General features: G+C 51.7%; 1 protein-coding gene across 2 annotated transcripts in view; it reads left to right on the forward strand.

The window, feature by feature from the left end:
• The first annotated feature begins 13,953 nt into the window (after window positions 1-13,953).
• GAD1 (glutamate decarboxylase 1) overlaps window positions 13,954-18,726 on the forward strand; it is a 41,997-nt gene continuing 37,224 nt past the window's right edge. Inside the window, exons 1-2 of one of the 2 annotated variants that reach the window (XM_028141003.2) lie at window positions 13,954-14,056; window positions 17,330-17,392. In XM_028141003.2, the coding sequence (XP_027996804.2) occupies window positions 13,975-14,056; window positions 17,330-17,392 (145 nt within the window). In that variant the 5' untranslated portion in view covers window positions 13,954-13,974. The remainder of the gene's footprint in view (window positions 14,057-17,329; window positions 17,393-18,726) is intronic. The other variant, XM_054723113.1, reaches the window with a different exon arrangement.

The raw sequence follows: 18,726 nt of genomic DNA on the forward strand, positions 1-18,726 counted from the left end.
AATGGTAGAGCCTGGATTTGTACATGGACATTATAGCTCCAGAATCATACTCTTAGTCCCTCCGTGACCACCTCTTTAGGTACTTTTATATCATTTGCTTTATGTTCTTTATAACATATATCAGTACCTGACATTCTTATTTAATTACTTGCCCTTTTTATCTTCTCCCTTCCAGTCAGGAAACATAACCTCCTGAAGTACGACTTTGTCTTTTTCACCATTGTATTCCTAGCAACTGCACAAGTGCCTGGCAAATAATAGGATGTATACACAAAGTGAATGAATGTAGTAAAAATTAATGAAATGTTTATATTCTTTCATGAAACATTTACACAACTATATTACACCTTTGATGTATTAATCTACATTATTTTGCTGATTCTGTATTCCTCAATAAATTTCTGCCATCTTCAAAATAGGTTGTAAGGTAACTAAGGTAAAAATAAGAAATATATTCCTAAGTAATTTGTTTTCAGTGTGCCAGTCTGATTTGTGGGTGGGTATTTTGAATTTTTATTTTTATATCAGATGTTATATCCAAAATGTTTGCAGCATAGTTTATTCTTTGGGCATTTTGTAGCCTGCTAACATTTAGAGGAAGAAATTCTGCACCATTTTATAGGAGTGACTGAGATAAATGAAGACAGATATGTATAATCCTCTAGTTACAAAGAAGTCAGATAGCACTGGAGGGCTGGCTGACGCAGACCTCACAAATGGCTCTTCTTATTTGGGGTGGGGGGTTGTTATTCCTCCCCAGTATAGCAAAACCACCATGCGTCAATCTGATGATGCTTACCTGAGTATAGAGGTCCCCTCCCCCCACCAAGAAGTTCATATAATACTCTACAACTGATAATGCAGATTAAATTAGTTACATTAATGAGATTTTAGTTTTCTTTTAAAGGAACGCCGAAGTTCTAAGAAAACAACTATCTGGACAGTCAAAATATCATGAGGTTTGCTCATATAGGATTATCATATCCCTCTCTTTCTATTCTTCATTCTTCTTGCTCTCCTTAACTAATGTAACTTAGGGTGTTGGCAAAACTTGACATAGGTATGTAGTAATAGTAGATAAAAAATAATCTGCAAAGTATTATTTTATTATTTAACTCACTGGCTTCTCACAATAGTTCTAAGAGCATGCTATTATTATCCCTGTAAGTGACATGAATTGAATTGGGGATGCTGGGAGATATCCAAGAGTAAATGTTAACGGATATTGGAATTCAGATGAGGAAATTAAGACTTGGAGATGCTAGGTTATGTTTCAGTATGAGAGATCTAGAGAACCTTGAACACAGCATCCCATGCTACTTCACACATCACTAAGTTCTAGAAACCTTCACATTAGCTAAAGTCTAAAAACTGTTTAATGTTCCAGACTTGTGCCTTCTTTAAAATTGTATAACACGTTACCATGGTGTGAAAGAACTAGATACCAATGCTCACTTAATTGGAACATCGTCCTGTATACAAAGAAAAAATAAAACTAAAAATAAAACGTGGGTTCCATTCCAGGTTAGGGCACATACCTAGGTTGCAGTTTAATCCCCAGCTGGGGTGCATACGGGAGGTAGCCAATCAATGTTTCTCTCTCACAATGATGTTTCTTCCCTCCCCTCCCCCCAGTTCCTCTCTCTCTCTCAGATCAGTCCTCAGGTGAGGATTAAAATAAAAATAAAACAAATACCCAAATATCCAACAACATAGGAAACCCACTAAGTTGTTTCATTTATTAATAAGTATGTACTGAAGGCCTGTTAGGTATACTATGGGGGACAAAACCCATAAATAGTACTTAAATAGCACGTCATAGTTGAAATACAGGGTGATAAACATTGCATTGAGGAAGTCCAGTGTGCACAGAGGAGGGGCACCTAACCCAGGCCCAGCATCCAGGGAAAGCATCCAGAGGGGAATGAAGTCTAAGCTGAGAAGTTAGAATGAGCAGGCATTCGCTACAAGGCAATGTGGGGAAGTGTTCTAACACTAGATACATTCTGAGTCCAGAAAGTAAGTAGGTAAGGTGGGATTGCAAAATGAAAACGAACCAGTTAGCGTAGAAACAGATGAAGCTACAGTGATAAAAGAGCTGGATAATGGAGGATCATATAAGTCTTTATCCTTAGAGTACTGGGGAGCCATTGGAGAATTTAAAGAAAAATAATGATTATATTTTAGAAAGAACATTCTAGTAGCCAGGTAGAAAAATGTTTTCTTGAAATACAGGTCATGATCCATTGGTCAGTTATGAAAAATTTATAGAGAGTCACAAGTAGCTGGGGTGTTTTAAAATTAAAATATATAGAATAGGAAATAGCACATTACAAAAGAGTATGGAAATTACGTTTTTGTGAAACTTTTGGTTTGAGTATGTGTGTATGTCCTAGATCTTGATGTGAAATGTAGTTCTTCCTAAGGATCTCAGTTTAATGTGTGTGTGTGTGTGTACGTAGATATATACAAACATACATTATATGATATATCTGAAAGTGTGGAGAATAGACTTAGATTACAGAACACCACTGGTACATAGTCATTCTAACAGCTCAAAATTGTAGCCTAGAAAGAGTCAGTTGCAGAGAGATGCAATGGAATGGGGGAGTTATTTTAGAGGTAGAAGGAACTGAAAGGAATTGGTGATGAACTACATGTGGGGGAGTGGTAGAGGTCAAGGATGTCTCCCACTTGGATAACTATGTATATGGTGGTGCTATCCCCTAAACAAAAAAAAGAAAACAAAGATTTGCTGGAGATTTCGGCAGTTAACTTACAGAAGTTGAGCATGGTAAATATAATAGTTTGCTATCACAGCTGTAACAAGTTACAACAAACTTAGTGGCTTAAAACAACACAAATTTATTATCTTACTAGAGGCCCGGTGCATGAAATTCATGCACAGAGGGGGGTTGTCCCTCAGCCCAGTCTGCACTTTCTCCAATCTGGGATCCCTCTCACAATCCAGGACTGCTAGCTCCCAACTGCTTGCCTGCCTGCCTTCCTGATTGGCCCTAACCGCTTCTGCCTGCCAGCCTGATCACCCCCTAACCACTCCGCTGCCAGCCTGATTGATGCCTAACTGCTCCCCTGCCAGCCTGTTTCCCCCAACTTTCCTCCTCTGCCAGCCTGGTCACCCCTAACTAACCTCCCCTGCAGGCCTGGTCCCTCCCAACTGCCCTCCCCTGATGGCCATCTTGTGGTGGCCATCTTGTGTCCACATGGGGGCAGGATCTTTGACCACATGGGGGCAGCCATATTGTGTGTTGGAGTGATAGTCAATCTGCATATTACTCTTTTATTAGATAGGATAGAGGCCTGGTGCAGGGGTGGGGGCCAGCTGGTTTGCCCTGAAGGATGTCCTGGATCAGGATAGGGGTTCCCTTGGGGCATGGGGTGGCCTGAGCAAGGGGCCTGTGATGGTTTGCAGGCCAGCCACGCCCCCTGGCGACCCAAGCAGAGGCCCTGGTATCTGAAATTTATTTACCATCTACAATTGAAACTTTGTAGCCTGGAGCAGAGCCAAGCCTCCTGCTCGCTCCGTGGCCGGCAGCCATTTCTGTTGGGGTTAATTCACCTTCTATAATTGAAACTTTGTAGCCTGGAGTGGAGGCCTAGACTGGCCAGGGCAGGTGGAAAGCTTGGCTTCCTTCATTGCTGGGGGCAACCCTGGCCTGCTCTCTCCAGCTCTGTGGCGGCTGTCATTTCTGTTTGGATTTGTTTACCTTCTGTAATTGAAACTTTGTAGCTTGAGTGGAGGCTTAGGCCGGCAAGGGCAGGTGGAAAGCTTGGCTTCCTCCGTTGCCTGGGAAACCTTGCTCTGTGGCTGTAGCCATCTTGGTTGGATTTATTTGCATACTCACTCTGATTGGCTGGTGGGCATGGCTGGTGGGTGTAGCGAATGTACGGTCAATTTGCATATTACTCTTTTATTAGGTAGGACTAGGGACCTGTTGCAGGAATATTCCTGCAAGACTTCCAGCGGGCTTCCCTCCCGCCACCGCCACCTCTCCTGCCCCCCCACCTCTCCTGCTGCGGTGGGCGGGGTGGGACGGGCAGGGCGTGGGACGTGCCCCACCCGTCCCACCCACCACGCCCTCGGCCACCGCCTCCGTGGCCGTGCATGCCGGCACCCCTGTGTGCCCCGCCCCGCCCACCTTACCCGCCATGCCTGCCGCTGCCGCCTCCTCAATGGCATGCACCGCTGCTGCGCACCCCGCCCCGCCCCACACGTGCCACCAGCGCTTTCCCTCCAGCAGCTGCCTTGCTTTCCACTTTCCCTCCCTCTTCCTTCTATGCTGTCTTCAGTATTCACTCCTCCCTTCCTCCGCATATGCAAATTAACCACCATCTTTGTTGGGTTAATTTGCATACTCACTCTGATTGGCTGTGGGTGCAGCAAAGGTACGGTCAATTAGCATTTTTCTCTTTTATTAGTGTAGATAGTTCTGGAGGTTAGAAATTAAATGGGCCTCACTCGGCCAAAATCAAAGTGTCAGCAAGGCCTCATCCTTTCTGGAGTCTCTAGGAGACACTCGGTTGCCTTGCCTTTTCCAGCTTCCAGGGCCTGCCTGTGTTTCTTAGCTCATGGCCCCATTCCTCCGTCTTCAAAAATAGCAATGTCTGCCTGGGACATTCTCAGCCTGCAGTCTCTCTAGTTCTCTCTCCCCTATCTTGTGGTTTTTGTTAAGTAGAACCCTGAGGTGTTGAGCAAAGATCCCAAGGGAAAGTGAAATAGGAAAGTTTATTACTCACAGGTCCTAGAGGAGGTACACCTTACGACTGGGGAGATCAAGTTGCAGGCAGTGAGTGAGGAGCAAGACCTGGGGTACATGTCTTTTTTAGGATCTACAAGAGGAATGCTTTTGGGCTTCCCAGACTAAGGCCAGATTGGTCCATTCAAACCAAAAGGATCCAAGTTTTGTAAACCCCTTGAGGGTATTATTCAAAGGGGTGCACAAGGGAAATAGTTGGGAAGCAGGAGAGACTTTATCACCAGGGGCACTGGAAAGTCATATCAGAAGCTTACTTGTGGTTCTCTTATCTAATGCTTGGGCTGCTATGTAGGCCAGGCACTTGACTGAGAGGCTAGTCAGTTCAAGGCCCCTGTAGGTTGCTCAGCCACACAAAATAGATGCCGAGGCAGCAATATTATGGAACAGTTCAGCTGTATTCTCAACACTCTGACTCTCTCTTCTACTTAATCTAAAAGGGATTAGCCAGTTACGTGAGTATTCAAACCATTGCTTTAACAGGTTGTAAAAGATCTCACTTTAACAAGTTTTAGTTTGAGACAAGTTTCTTAAAGTATTCTTTTAATTCCATTTAGTACATATGATTTTTAATATTTTCCCTCTTATTTTCTTTCATTGGTGGGTTGCAAGCTAAGAGAAGGTAGCGTTAGCCTGATGATGTTGTCTGCTGATTTAAGTATTCTGCCTCACCTTTGGTTGAATTCTGATACCAACAGGAAGAAATTGAATTTGGTACTTGGTATGATGGTGAAAAGATTTTCTTCCTAACACACTGTCCAGGGAACTGGAATTTATCATCATTACACAATGATCATTTTCAAATAAAGCTTTTTATGGAAAGACATTTAGAATAATTTTATTAGAGCCCTAGCTGGTGTTGCTGATCAGTGGTTGGAAGTGTCAGCTTGTACAATGAAGGGTTGTGGGTTCGATCCCTGGGTCAAGGGTATGTACCTGGGCTGCAGGTTCGATCCCCAGCCCCAGTTGGGGCACGTGTGGGAGGCAACCAATCTATGTGTGTCTCTTGCATCAATATCTCTCTCTCTCACCCTCCTTCCCTTCTCCCTTCCACTCTCTCTAAAATTCATTGGAAAAAAACATTCTCAAGTGAGGATTAACAACAAAAATAATTTTATTAGAGATGAGGATACACTTAGGGACTTGAGGACATGAAACACCAAAAGCCTTGTTTTATACAAAAGAAGAAGCTAAAGTATTTAAAAAGGGCAAAAGAAACTCATGACAGTTAACCAACTATTAATTGAGGTCTCCTAGGTGGCTCCGACTTTTGAGGACTTATTTTTTCCTTCTCTACCTTTTCTTCTCAACTTATCTGAATCCAGATGTAAAAAAGAAACTGATGTAAAACGACCGCTCCCACTCATTCTACATTTGCTAGTGCCTTCCAGATGGCCAGCTGAAGAGGTGAGGAAAACATTGTCTATTCAGCTGCACAAAAGAAGTCAGCTAAATATGCACTGGGTGGTTATAGTGTTCCAGGAGCCATTCTATGCTGGGAATACACTGGTCTTAAAAGAAAAACAAACAAACCCTGCCCTCATGGAGTTTACATTTTAGTGGGAAGAGAGAAGCAATAAATAAGTAAAATATACAATATGTCAAGTGGTATACGAAAAAAAAAAACAGAAAACGGAAGGGATAGAACGTACTGTGGGAGAGGGAAATTTGCAATTTTAAATAGAAGGATAAAGCAAGGTCTCACTGAGAAAATAACATTTGAACATTTGAGTGAAGACCAGAATAAGGAGAAACAAGTCCTTCAGGGAAGAGCTTTTTTCCCAAGCAAAGGAACAGTGATTGCCAAGTGCCTGCAGTGGGAGCGTGCGTCAAATGTTCAAGAGACAGCAAGTGTCACTGGGGCAGAATGAGGACTTTGTTACAAAACTGGCTCCCTTTCACCTCTTCTCAGGTGAGTGTGAATATCCTATCAGAAAGTTTTCTATGGGAATCAAAACTTCTCTGTGGGTTAAAAAACCCTCTAACTCACTAGAGAAGAGTGTCTCAAGTCCGTGTCAGGGGATGATCAAGCTCTGCTGAAGCAAATGAGCAACAAAATAAAACACTTGTTAGGCTTAGCTTATATAGCCAAGGAGAAATTTAAATGGATCAAAATCATTGTTGAACTGAGGGGGAGAAATAGGAGCAAGAATTAACATTTATTGAATACCATAAACCAGGCACAGTGGTACTTGCTGAGTTTTATGGGCATCAAATAAAATAGCCCACAAAGCTGATATTAGCCCCCATTTTACAGATGAGAAAATTTAAAGCATAAGTAATAGCTGATAAATAGAATCAAGATTTGAACTTGGCTGGCTGACTTTAAAGATTTTGCTTTTCCTTCTGTAATAAGGAGGAAAAGAAGTCCTTAAAAGGAGTCCTTAGCATTCATAGCATAAGATTCCCCAATAAGAAGAATCACAAAATACTAAATTATTTCAAATAAAGGAAGCCTTGTCTGGTCTCATCTAATACTCTATCCCTCCCATTTTGGGAGTCCAGAGAGATTAAATGATTTTCCAAGGTCAAATGGTTTTGTAGCCAAGTTGGGAGGCCTCACCGAGCAGTGTATGGGGCACTGGAACCAAAGAAGGGTTTTCAGCCCACCTCCCATTTTGTAGTCTGAGAAGTCCTAAAAGCTCCCCTGAGTAACTGGCCAGAATGAGGGCATGAACCCTATCTGAAATAGAAATTTATCAGATTCTCCAAAACTAAATCAGAACCTCCCAGAACTTTGACAAATAACAGTTCCATATATCTAAGTCTGAAACAAGGGCTAAATACCTGTTATCTTAAATAGTTCAAGAGCTTTTATACGGAAAGAAATTGATAAAATATTACTATACATAGTATCCCACTTCATACTATTTTGCTGAAAGCATCTCGTGGGAAATCATCTCTCTTGCATCCCACTCTTTGGGGGAGAACTGAATTTGCTTTAGTTTTTGTTGAACAAAGAATTGAAAAGATAGATACATCCTAAAAGCTCTCTGTAGGAATTGCAATCCAGATCTGTTATTTCCTTGGTCTCCAATTTTGCAGTGAAACACCTTGCCAGATGTCAAAAGGTTCCCTCCTTGAGCCTATATTTGAGGAGCAGCTCTGTGGGAAATGGATACTCTGCATCCTCTTCTCTTTCACCAAAGGGACAGAGACTTTGGATGTTTCAGGCCACTTCCGGCAGCATCTCTCAGCATTTAAAACAAAACAAAACAAACCGCCCTCCTTTGTGAAATATGGCAGGGGATGAGTGTGAATGGGCCAGCAGTTTTTCTTGAACTGCCCCCTAGTGGGGCCTGTTGTTTCTTCTCAGAAATTGTAATCTATCGCCACCTGGTGGTCCCTCTGTTTTTATTTTTGGAATAACAAGATTTATACAAGATTTGCCCTAATACAAATCACTCTGACCTCCTTGATTAGTTTCTTTAATATTAGAATATTTTTATTTTCTGGATATCAGGGAGGACGGGACCATTTGACTGTTATCTGAGCAATTCAGCTCTCTAGGAGAAAAGTTGTAATTCCCGGAGTCCTTTCCAGCCATCTGGCTGGAATTCTGCCTCCCTCGCCACCCTTTTAACCCTTCCCTGTCTCTGAGGAGTGAGTGTAGTGTGGCTCTTTGGGATAAGGGTGTCAATTTAGCTATGGTCTCCAAAGTCCAGAATGATTTGGGAAATTATCTTTAAAGTACACAAATACATTGAAGACCTCAGCTCCGACCTAAGAAAAGGTGAGTGTCAAGTTAACGCTTCCCACAGCCCTGGTCTCATGAGGGAACCCTCTAAAGCGTGAGCACTGCCATTTTCTCTCTCTCTCTCTCTCTCTCTCTCTCTCTCTCTCTCTCTCTCTCTCTCTCTGTGTGTGTGTGTGTGTGTGTGTGTGTGTGTGTGTGTGTGTGCATCATAAATTAGATACTTAAAACAGATCTTTAAAGAGTCCACTGAAATGAACCAACACCGTGGCTCTAAATTACCTTTTCCGGAGGCTAAAAATGCTAAATACGTCAAAAAAACAACACACATACCAAGAGTGACGTTTCTTGTTTATTACTCACCTTGACGTGGACGTATCTTACGCATAAAAATTTCCCCCGCAGCCCGTGTGGGCGCCCCTTCTCCGTCTCACTCTCTTCCCACCCACTCCTTTTTTCCTTTGCTGAAAGGCTCGGCTCCAAATCCGGATGGAATACCTTTAAACCTCCCGGGGAAAGGGCATTGTGGGCGGGTGGTCCTGTTCCCAAGTTAAGGCCACGGTGACCTAAAGGAAGGTTGTGCTCGCGGACAGGGCGCAGCCGGGGCTGCAGGCTAGCACACCCGGAGAGAGTCCGGAGGGATCGCGCTCGCCCACCCCTTCTGCCTCTGGGCTTCGGTTCCCATTTCTTCAAAGCGCTAAACCTTAGATCTAATGAATGGAAACGAAACAGCTGGGCGGATACCACTCCCTTCTGGGCTGCCCCTCCCCTCCGGTTCGAGTCCCTTGAGAGGATATCATTTTTCCATCCCCATTTTCCAAAGCATCTTCCCTCGGTAGTAATAAAAGACAAAAAGAGGAGTGAAAAACAACAAAAATATAGATTCCAAAGAGCCAAAAGACGACCACAACCACCCTCCGTACGATTTCTTTTGGAGAGGGGAGGAGGGGGCGAAAAACTCCACCACTGCCACCACCTCGGCCGACGAGGGGAAGCAGCAGTTCCCGCCGGAGGGGAGGCGGGCGGGGGCGAGCCGGCGGGTGGGCCCAGCGCTGGAGACTAAGGAGGCTGGAGGCGCCGCACGGCGGGCGCTGTCCTTGGTGCTGAAAGGGCTGGGCCCTGCCTCCCAGCTCGACGTGCTAGGACTGTGGGGTTCCGGACCTTGAGTTTCTTGTCAGCTCCGCTGAGCTCAAGATTCTGGGTTGAGATGACAGATAATTGGAAAATAAATCAAAGTTCCCAAGTTTGTTACTCTCCCCGCCTAACTGGAATGTCAACTCCTTGAGAGCAGGGATAACAGAAGTCGCTGGGACAGTGTAAGCTCTATGAGAACAATGTCTGGCACATAGTAAGGGATAAATACTCGTTTAATTCTAATAATTAAACATTTTTAAATTAAGGACGACCCCTTCTCGCTCCCCTCTCCAAAGGAGAAAGGGGGGACTGTCCTCGCAACTGGACCGACTCAGCTTTAATTTGTGATACCTACTCTTGTAGATTTCTTTTTCAGCGAGATAATTTTCTTGGCTAAAACGTTGGGGGTGAGTGGTTTGGACAGCGGGGTCAGAAGAGGGAGTGGTTGGAAATTTCTCAGTCTGATGCCACAGGTGAAGGTAAACGAATCTTCCTTTAGGAGAATCTCGGGAAATGGGAGAAGGTTGAGGGGACAGGGGGCGAGCGGGCATCTTCCCATGACTGCTGCCCCCAGGGGCGCTGGGATTTGTGGTCTCTTCCCTCCTGTCTCCTGGCCCCGCGTGCGCCGTGCACAATAGCACTGCACCGGGCTCCATGATTGGTACAACCATCTCTTAGAAAGGCTCGAGGAGGGGACATGGGTGGGACTCCCAGCCTCACCCGACAGTGCACTGCGCATTTCAAGCGTGACAGAGAAGCTGCACGGTGCGTGGTTCCCAGGAACGTTTCCTGCGCGGAGTGGGCACGCCCACCCTTCCCAGCCCCAAGCTCTGCCCTGGAGCTGTGGTTACCCTGGCCCGCTGTTCGGGATGCTTTTGTGCCTTTAAAAAGTGCCCAAGCTTTTATTGTAAGGTCGAGAGAGGGCAACAGTATTTTCTTTAGTATCAAGGGCAACGCGGTTATTTTAAACCTCACAGCGAGATCTTTCTTGCTGATCGGACTGTATTGCCTCAGAGCGAATCTTCCATCTCCCTTATGAAATTTACGGTGATTTGTAAGATTTTCTGCATTTTCACTGTGTGGTGGTGAAAAGTGACAAGCCATTAAGAGAGGAGGGGCAGCCTGGGGCGGGGGGAAGTGAGTGGGGGGACCAGCAAGGCCGCAGCGGTGTCCATAAATAACCTTTGCCTGCTGCGCAGCAACAGGGAAAAAAAAATTACTGTGAAAACGAGTAAAGGTTACCCGGTGTCATCTGGACACACGCAAAGATAACTCTGTTTTGCCCTAAATAAAAAGAAGCTGAAGTGGAGGAAGGAGGAGAGCATTTATTTAGCGACGAGGGTAGCTGAGGGATGGCTCGAAGGCACAGGAGAGCGCAGCCAGCCCCTCCAGGTGTGGGCTCTGGCGCAGCCGGAAAGACCCGGCTAACACAGAGCCTTTCGGTTTCTGGGCGCCTGGCGCCCTCTGGTGGAAGTTTTTCCGTGAACGCCTTTTTGTGGTAAGGGGCTTGCTGAACGGGGCAATTCATTAAATATGCTTAAATATTGCAAAAGGAGGACCTAAAAAGCAAGGGCTTTTACTTACACACACACACACACACACACACACACACCATAACCACTCTGTGCTCGGTTCCCCGCGTGAGTAGAGTGACGCTTCTACATATTATTAACCTTCAGATGTGATCAATCAGAATTACTTCTTTCCCCATCACCAATAGTATCAAAGCCAGTGAGGAACAGAATAAAGAAATGAAGTCACTATAGTCAAGCTTCTGAATTACTAAAATCAAGTAGGTTGAGGCATGAGGAAACAATTCTATTCTTATTTCAACTAACCTGGGAATTCCAACTTTTTAATCACCCTGTCATCAAGAGGATTACCATCTCGGACCAATCCAAAGAGGAAGAATGTAGGACTGAATTTTCTTAAGAACTTTTACTATATGAGCCCTCAGCCTACCTTTCTTCTTGGGAACACTCTGGGGATTGCCTACTTGTGTTTCTGGTTTGCACACACTAGGACCCTTGAACCCATCTTTATCACCTATTTCCAGCCAAAGCCTCTGATTCCTTTACAGTAGGTGGGAGCCCCAAGTGGGTGGGAAACGGGGACCCTTTCTCTGCCGTGGCACTGGGTAGCTGTGCTCGAGTGAGGTACTTTGGGGAGACCTTGAGCTGGATCAGAAAACAAACGAAAGGGAGATGGAGGTTCCTTCAAGGGTCTGAGCGTTTCCCCCATCTCTGTCTCCTTTGCTTTTACAACGATGCTGGCCGAGTGGAGGGCCAGCGAGGACACCGGTAGGTCTGGGGAACCGCTGGAAAAGAAACTGAGGCAAAGCCGCTGCTCTTGTCTTCTCAAGCATATGGGAGTGGGGGAGGAAAGGGAGGAAGACGTGCCCAGCCAAGCAGAATTCTTCACAGGAATTCTCTTTTCCCCTCGTCTCACCCGACACTATTTTTTTTTAAAAAAAAATAGCGTGTTGAGTACATACTGGATTACTCATAGGGTCATTTTTTTTTCCGGGCGCAAAACCGTGACCTGGGTTTATAATCGCCGTGTAAAGCTCCGGAGGCAGTCACGCACCTGCAGAGGAGCCCCGCCGCTCTGCCGACGAGCTGCCCCCGCGAGCAGCGGCCGCGTGATTCCCCCGCCTCGCGGGTCCCGCCTCCCCACTCCGCCCCCGCCTCCCCCAAGCTTTGCGGCCGCCTCTCCCCGTCGCTCTCTTCTCCTCCGGGCGCTAGTGTGCGGGACGGTGCTCGTGGGAGCGAGGCGGCAGCTGGAGGGGACGCCGGGCCGATTAAGCCCGTGGCAGAGCCAGCCGAGCCGCGCGGATCGCTGGGCGCCGCGCGGAGGAGCAGCGGCCGCGCTCGGCTTGCTGTCGCCGAGCCAAGGTGGGTAAGCGCGCGGCCGCCGGACTTGCAGTGCCCAGCCAGCCGAGGCTCCTCAGCGGCGTTCGCCCGCGGTTTCTCGGTCCATCGCGGGCGCCCGCCATCTGCCCTCAGCAGCCGAGTGCGTGCCCCGCGCCCGGTCGTGGCTCTCCGCCGGTGCGTCGCGGAGACCCCCCCGCGCTCGCCCTCAGCCTGTCCCCACCAGCGCGATTCACGCCCCGCGGATGCACAGAGGCTGAGGCTCGCACACAAGCGGAGGGCGAGTGATTTTTCCCCCTGCGCGTCCCGGCTGCGAGTGCCCGTCTCACCTGAGGGCTCCGGGGCGGCAGCAGCCGGAGGCGCGACTCGAAGCGATAACCTGTTACTCCTCCCGGAGCCGCGGTCTACCCGCGTGCCTGCGTGTTCGTGCGGGTGCGAGCGCGGAGTTAGGTAGGAGGTCCTAGGAGGAAGGGGGAGGAGGTGGTGGCCGGCGGGCTTTACCCCGCGGGCTCTGAGACCTGCCCAGATTCACTCTCTCTGCCCCCGAGTCTTCGGGACGCCATCGCGCCAGCGCGGGGCGCGGAGCAAGGGTGCCGCGTACCCATCCCTGGCTGCCGCCTCCCGCGCGCTGGGCGCAAATTCGTTTCCCGAGTGACGTTCCCCTCTCTTGCCTCCCTCGCCCTTTCTGAGCGGCAAGGAATCCGGGGACCTCAGAGGGTCGGGTGGAGGGGAAACATCGAATCCTGGGCCAAGCCTCATCCTAGGCTTCGAGATGGCTCAAAGCGGGGTGGGACCGGAGGGAGAGCAGCGAGCTTGCGACCCGCCGCTTGCTGGCTGTTTGGAGTCCAGGGCGACTGTAGCGCTTCCCCCGGCCAAGTCCGAGGAGGAACCTAAAGGTCCGGACCCTCTTTTCCTCACCTGGTCTCACCAAAGCCATCGGTTTCCCAGAGCAGCTCGCCTCCTTCTTTCCAGGGAATTAGCCAGACACAACAACGGGAATCAGACAGGGAACCAGACGTGCCCGCCCCGTGCGCCGCTCCCCCCACACCCACTCCCGCCCCCCCGCCCTCCGGCAGCTGAGAACCCAATGGGGCTTGTCGCGGCTGGGCTGGGAAATCGCGCCCCGAGCCTGCCGCGCCCTCTAGCCCGGGCCCCGCACTGGCCTCGGGCTCCTCTGGGCTCAGCACTGCGCTCCGGGGCGCCCCGCCGCTTCTCCGGACTGGAGGGCCGCCCGGAGCTACGTTGCCGGCCCGGGAGTCGGAGTTCCCGCGCCGGTTCCCCCTCACCCCCTACACACCCGGACCCAGCCGACTAGCAGCCCTTCCCCCCGCTTCTCTCCCCTCGGCGAGGACTGAAGTCCGCGCCCCGGGTCGCTCAGCCGCCTCCTGCGCGCCGGACCCCGCAAGCCCTCCCCGCACCGCTGTCGCTTCTCTTTACAGCCTATTCCTGCGCCTGACGGGCCGAGGACCCGGGCAGCAGAGGCCCCGGGACGACCGAGGCGATGGCGTCTTCGACCCCTTCTTCATCGGCTACCTCCTCCAACGCCGGAGCGGACCCCAATACTACCAACCTGCGTCCCACAAGTAGGTCCTGCCCCCCGGTTCCTATCAAATCAGTGCAGGGAAGGTGAGGTGCTGGGACGTGAGGAGGCTCTGCTGGCGGAAAGGAAGGGGGAGAGCGATGAAGGAGGCTGGGAAGAAATGGGGCCCTGATCCGGTCCTGGCCGGCCAGAGGTCACCAACCGACGGGGCTGCTAGGCGATTTGGAGGCGCTGGAGAAGGGGGACCTCGCAGTGTCCGAGTGGCAGCGATTGTTGAGGGCTTCGCTGCGAGAGAGGGATGGGCCGCGAGAGTGTTGTTTGTGTTGTGTTGTGTGTGTTGTGTCGTGTTGTGTTGTGTTGTGTTGTGTTGTGTGTGGTTTCTTTGCTTGGTGGGACGTCGGGGGTCAGTGTGGGGGGCGGTGTGAGGAGTCGAGAGTCTCAGCTGGAATAGAGTTTTCAGTCTCCGGTTTTCGTTAAGCCGAGATCTGACCCCTCCTCCCTTCCCCGTGCGCCGTGCTCCAAGTCTACAATCAGCGGAAACGTCGACGTTAATTGCAGCTTTTAGAAAACTGGGGATCCCTAATTGCTCCAAATTTGCCTCTAGCTATTGACAAGTGAGGGGAGAAGTCAAAGGCAAGAAAGGTGCATAAAATGGTTTGAGGTTGAGCCTGAACATTTTAGACAATTAATTACATCTCAGAGAGGGGGGGGGGGGATAATAAAAGGATCGGGCAGCATCCTGAGAGCTGTCGAACCAGAAGGCCGGAAGGTTTGCCAGGGCGGGAGGAGAGAGCACCGCTCTTTTCTCCCGGGCAGGAGACCTGTCTGCAACTGGCTGTCCTGAAGAGAGAGGAAGAAAGGGGGCACCAGTTCAAGGGCAGAGGCGCGGGCGGCGGGGGGGGGTGGTGGTGGTGGTGGTGGTAATTTATGCTTCCCCACTCCTAGTTCAGTTCTTCAATCCATTCCAGAATGCCTTTAATTCAGATTGATATCCCAGTTTTCTGTAGAGGCACGGGGATGAGAGAATTGTTTTTCTTTTTCCAGTGTGGATTGAAATGTGTCATCCCCAAATCCATCAGCTCCAGATAGTAACAGCCCCAGAATGTCTATAAAAGAGAGCCCTAGGGATGGCAGGGTCCTTAAGAGGGCTTATTGCTGCGCTTGTATGACACGTTCTCTAAGCTTAAGGAAACGTTGGTGGTTTCCACCAATGAAGATGGGGGGTGTTATGGGGTAAAGCCCCCTCTCCATCCCCTTAGTGTTGCCACTGGCTCCAGGGCTGGAGTCCTTGTCTTTTAGGCTGCGTTCTAGCTCCCTTTGCAGCTCCCTCTCCCCCCCCCCCAGGCAAGCTACAATTACCCGCACAACAAAGAGGGGCTCGGGAGGGCCGCCAGCCCTGGTGGCACGTGAGTCTGGCACTGGCGGCGGATCTGGCCGGAGCAGGCCGAGAGGAAAGCGAGGCCACGGGCCTTTGTCTGCTGCTCTGGCCTTGATGGATTTCTTTTCCAGCCCTCTCCACATCTCCTGCTCCCGCCCCTCGTCTGCTGGGGGGCCCTTGTGTTCTTCCACCCTTGAGTCTTGCACCCCCACCTCCGAGGATAACCTCCTACTTCCCTTCCCGGCTGCAGCCAACAGTTGAGTTGCCTGTGCCCAGCCCTGGGTCCGAACCCCAGTAGAAGCTCTGACGCAACTGTCATCCGCCGAGGGAGAGGGAAAACAGAAGACTCCGCCAGGGCAGTGCATGCACCTGTCTGGAGCACACCGTTGAGGGCCCCCAACAACCCAGCCGTGGGGTGGGCATCCCAGACTGCACGCTGGGCTCTCTACATGCTCCACCTCCTTGCAGACACGTCCTCGCCCGCCCAGCTGGCTGGCTGCTCAGCCCCCCCACCCCCCCCCCCCCGCAAGAGCTCCTGAGAGGAGCTTGCTGAATCTGCACCCCAGGACTCTTGCCTCTCGCTCCAGCCACCCCTCCTCCTTGCTTTCCGCCACTTGCTGCATCAAAGAGGCTCTCTCATGTCCTCTGTCTCCCTTCCCCCTTTCCCTCACTGTTATTCCCAGTTCTGAAAGACAGAGGAGCAGGTCTGAACTCCAGCGCCCCAGCTGCCTGACCTTGGTAAACGCTCAGCCCCTCTGAGCCTCAGTGCCTTGACTTGTAAAATGGGGCTTAGGTGGACACCCCTCTTGTCTCACAGGGCTGCTGTGAAAATTAGCTGCGGCGGTGTTTAAAGTGAGAGCACTCGGTGGGCTTTTTACCTGCCAGGTATTATCAGGGTTTGACTTGGGCACCGAGGTCGTGTCTGTTGCCGGAACTCCGCCTGTGACAGGCCGTCTCACGGACGTGGGGCTGTGTCTTCCCCTGGCTGGGGCGCCGCTGCGCCTCGGTTCAGTGGATGTCACTGTCCTGGTGGCGGTCTACACTCGCGCGCGGGGCTGCAGGCACCGGCCAGAGCGGGGCGGGGTGGGAGTGGTTGGGGGAGTCTTGCTCTGAAGGATCCGAAGGGAATTCCCGGGGGGGGCTTCGTAGGCACCCCGGTGCTGCTGGCTGGAAGTGGAAACCCGAGAGCAGGACTGGCCCTGAGGAGTCTGATAATACGGCGCCTCGTGGGTCCGCCGCTGTGACCCGGAGGACAGATGCCAGATTCCCGTCGCTATCTGCAGACCCCAGATGCCGAGGGAAGGGTTAATGAGGGGCAGGTTGGGACGAGGGGGCCGGGGATGAGGACCGGATGCGCACTATTGTCTTCCCGGCTCCCCCGTCAGACAGAAGGGCAGTCAAGCGAGTCCGATCATCTTAGTCAAATACTATTTTTCACCCAATTAATTCCTGAACTCGTTCGCGACCCCATTTCATGCCAGTTTATTTTAAGCTGCCACTCGGCTGGAGACCCGCCAAGAAATTACGAGATGTGTTGGTCCCAGATGCTCCGTGTTCCCTTTCCGGGGCCGCTGTGGTCGCCTTTCGCGTCTTTGGGGCGGAGACCGGGAGCCGGGGCCGGGCGGGTGGGCACCGGGCAATTGGAGCTGCGGGGCTGGCCCTTGGCTCTTGGGATCAGCCTGCCCTGCTCCCACCCGCCTCCGCCCCTCCCCGCGAGGGTCGCTTGGAGGCCGGAGCCACAGTTCTGAACCTGAACGTGGGAGCAGGACCCGGGTGAGCCCGTCCGCCCGCACACCCGGCTCCTCGGTCCTTTCTGGAACGAGCTTTGCATGAGGAGCACCGGCAAAGCCCTGCCCCACCTTCCCCAGAAAAGCCTTTGCTCTGCACCCGGCCTCCCGCGGCCCAAGCCTCACTGACCGCCCCTCTCTTGCTTTCCAGCGTATGACACCTGGTGTGGCGTGGCCCACGGATGCACCAAAAAACTGGGGCTCAAGATCTGCGGTAAGTGAAGAGGCCCGCGGGGGGCCGGGCAAGGCGGCTTCCGCGGGTTCGTGAGAGGGGTGCGCTTGGAAGGGGCTCCCGGCTGCTGGGTCTGGTACTTACAAGCCCTGAGGCGCGCGGGGACGCGGCCCGACAGGCCGTGACTCTCCTCCGCCTTCCCCTGACCTGGCCTGGAGGGACCTTTCCCGACGCCCGTGACCGCGGGCTACCCTCCGCGTGTCTAGGTGCGAGCGCGTGAGCACAGCGCCCCCGCGCGGCCGCCCGGCGCCCAGGCCGGCCCGGCCCCAGCGCTCCGCCCGCGCGTCTAGAAGGTCGAGCAGGAAAGGTGAACCGCGCGGGCCTCACCCGGGCGGCAGACACTCCCCCTCCCCCTCTGCCCATCGTGCATGGAAGGTGGCCTCTCCGGCTGGAGATGTTTGCCCCGAGATGCCATCACATCCAGATGTCGTCCTTTGGGGCCTCGGAGGGCGGGAGAAAGGATGGGCCTGCAGCCCCCGGTGCCCTGCCTGGGGGAGGAGGGGGTGCGGGCGGCGCAGACCTGAGGGTTTGCCGAGCTCGCCCTTGACGTGGAGGAGGGAAGGGAAAGGCGCAGGCGAGGGCGGGGGGGCCGCGAGAGGGGAAGGGGGAGTCGGGTGCAGTTGGCCAGGGAGAAGGGAAAATAGATCTGGGAACTGGAAAAGGAGAAAGAACAGCTCTCTGGAGACGTGAAGGTCTGAAATGAAAACGCCCAAGGGATGTAGGTTTTTTTTTTTGTTTTTTTTTTTAAAGGAAAAAGGGAGATTGTTCGAAGGGACACAGCCGAGTGGCTCCCGCTGAACAATGGGGATTTGCTTTCCTCGCTACCATTCACCGTCTAAAAATCGTTAGCCTTATCGGGCCAGAAAACACGGGCTTCCCCGGGCAGGGGGCGGGGAGGCGCGGGAAGACGGACGAGGGGCTTATTAGAGGGCCATCCATCAGCGGCTGCTCGCGGGAGATAGCGGCGGCCTCCCGGCCCGCCCGCCGGTGGGCGAGCGGCTGCTCGCCGGGCCGGGTCTCCCGAGCCCCGCTGCGCCCCAGGCCCCGGGCGGCGACGGCGGGTTATTGACAGCAGCTCCTCCAACCACCCTCCCTTCCCCCGGCGCCCGCCCTGCGTTTCCGGGGCTCTGCCCGCTGGACCCCGGGAGCGGCACGTACGGTGAGGAAGGGTGGCTCCACCCCAGACCTGGCCATTTTCCAGGGAAAGCCCAGCCCCGGGGTCTGGCCCTCTCCCCGGCACGCTGGGCCGGTGGGGCGGGGCGGGGGGCCGGTCCCGGGCGGGCAGCCGGCGGCGGCGGGCTTTGTTCTATAAATAG

The sequence above is a fragment of the Eptesicus fuscus genome, chromosome 11 (assembly GCF_027574615.1).
Source record: "Eptesicus fuscus isolate TK198812 chromosome 11, DD_ASM_mEF_20220401, whole genome shotgun sequence".
NCBI classification, from domain to species: domain Eukaryota; kingdom Metazoa; phylum Chordata; class Mammalia; order Chiroptera; family Vespertilionidae; genus Eptesicus; species Eptesicus fuscus.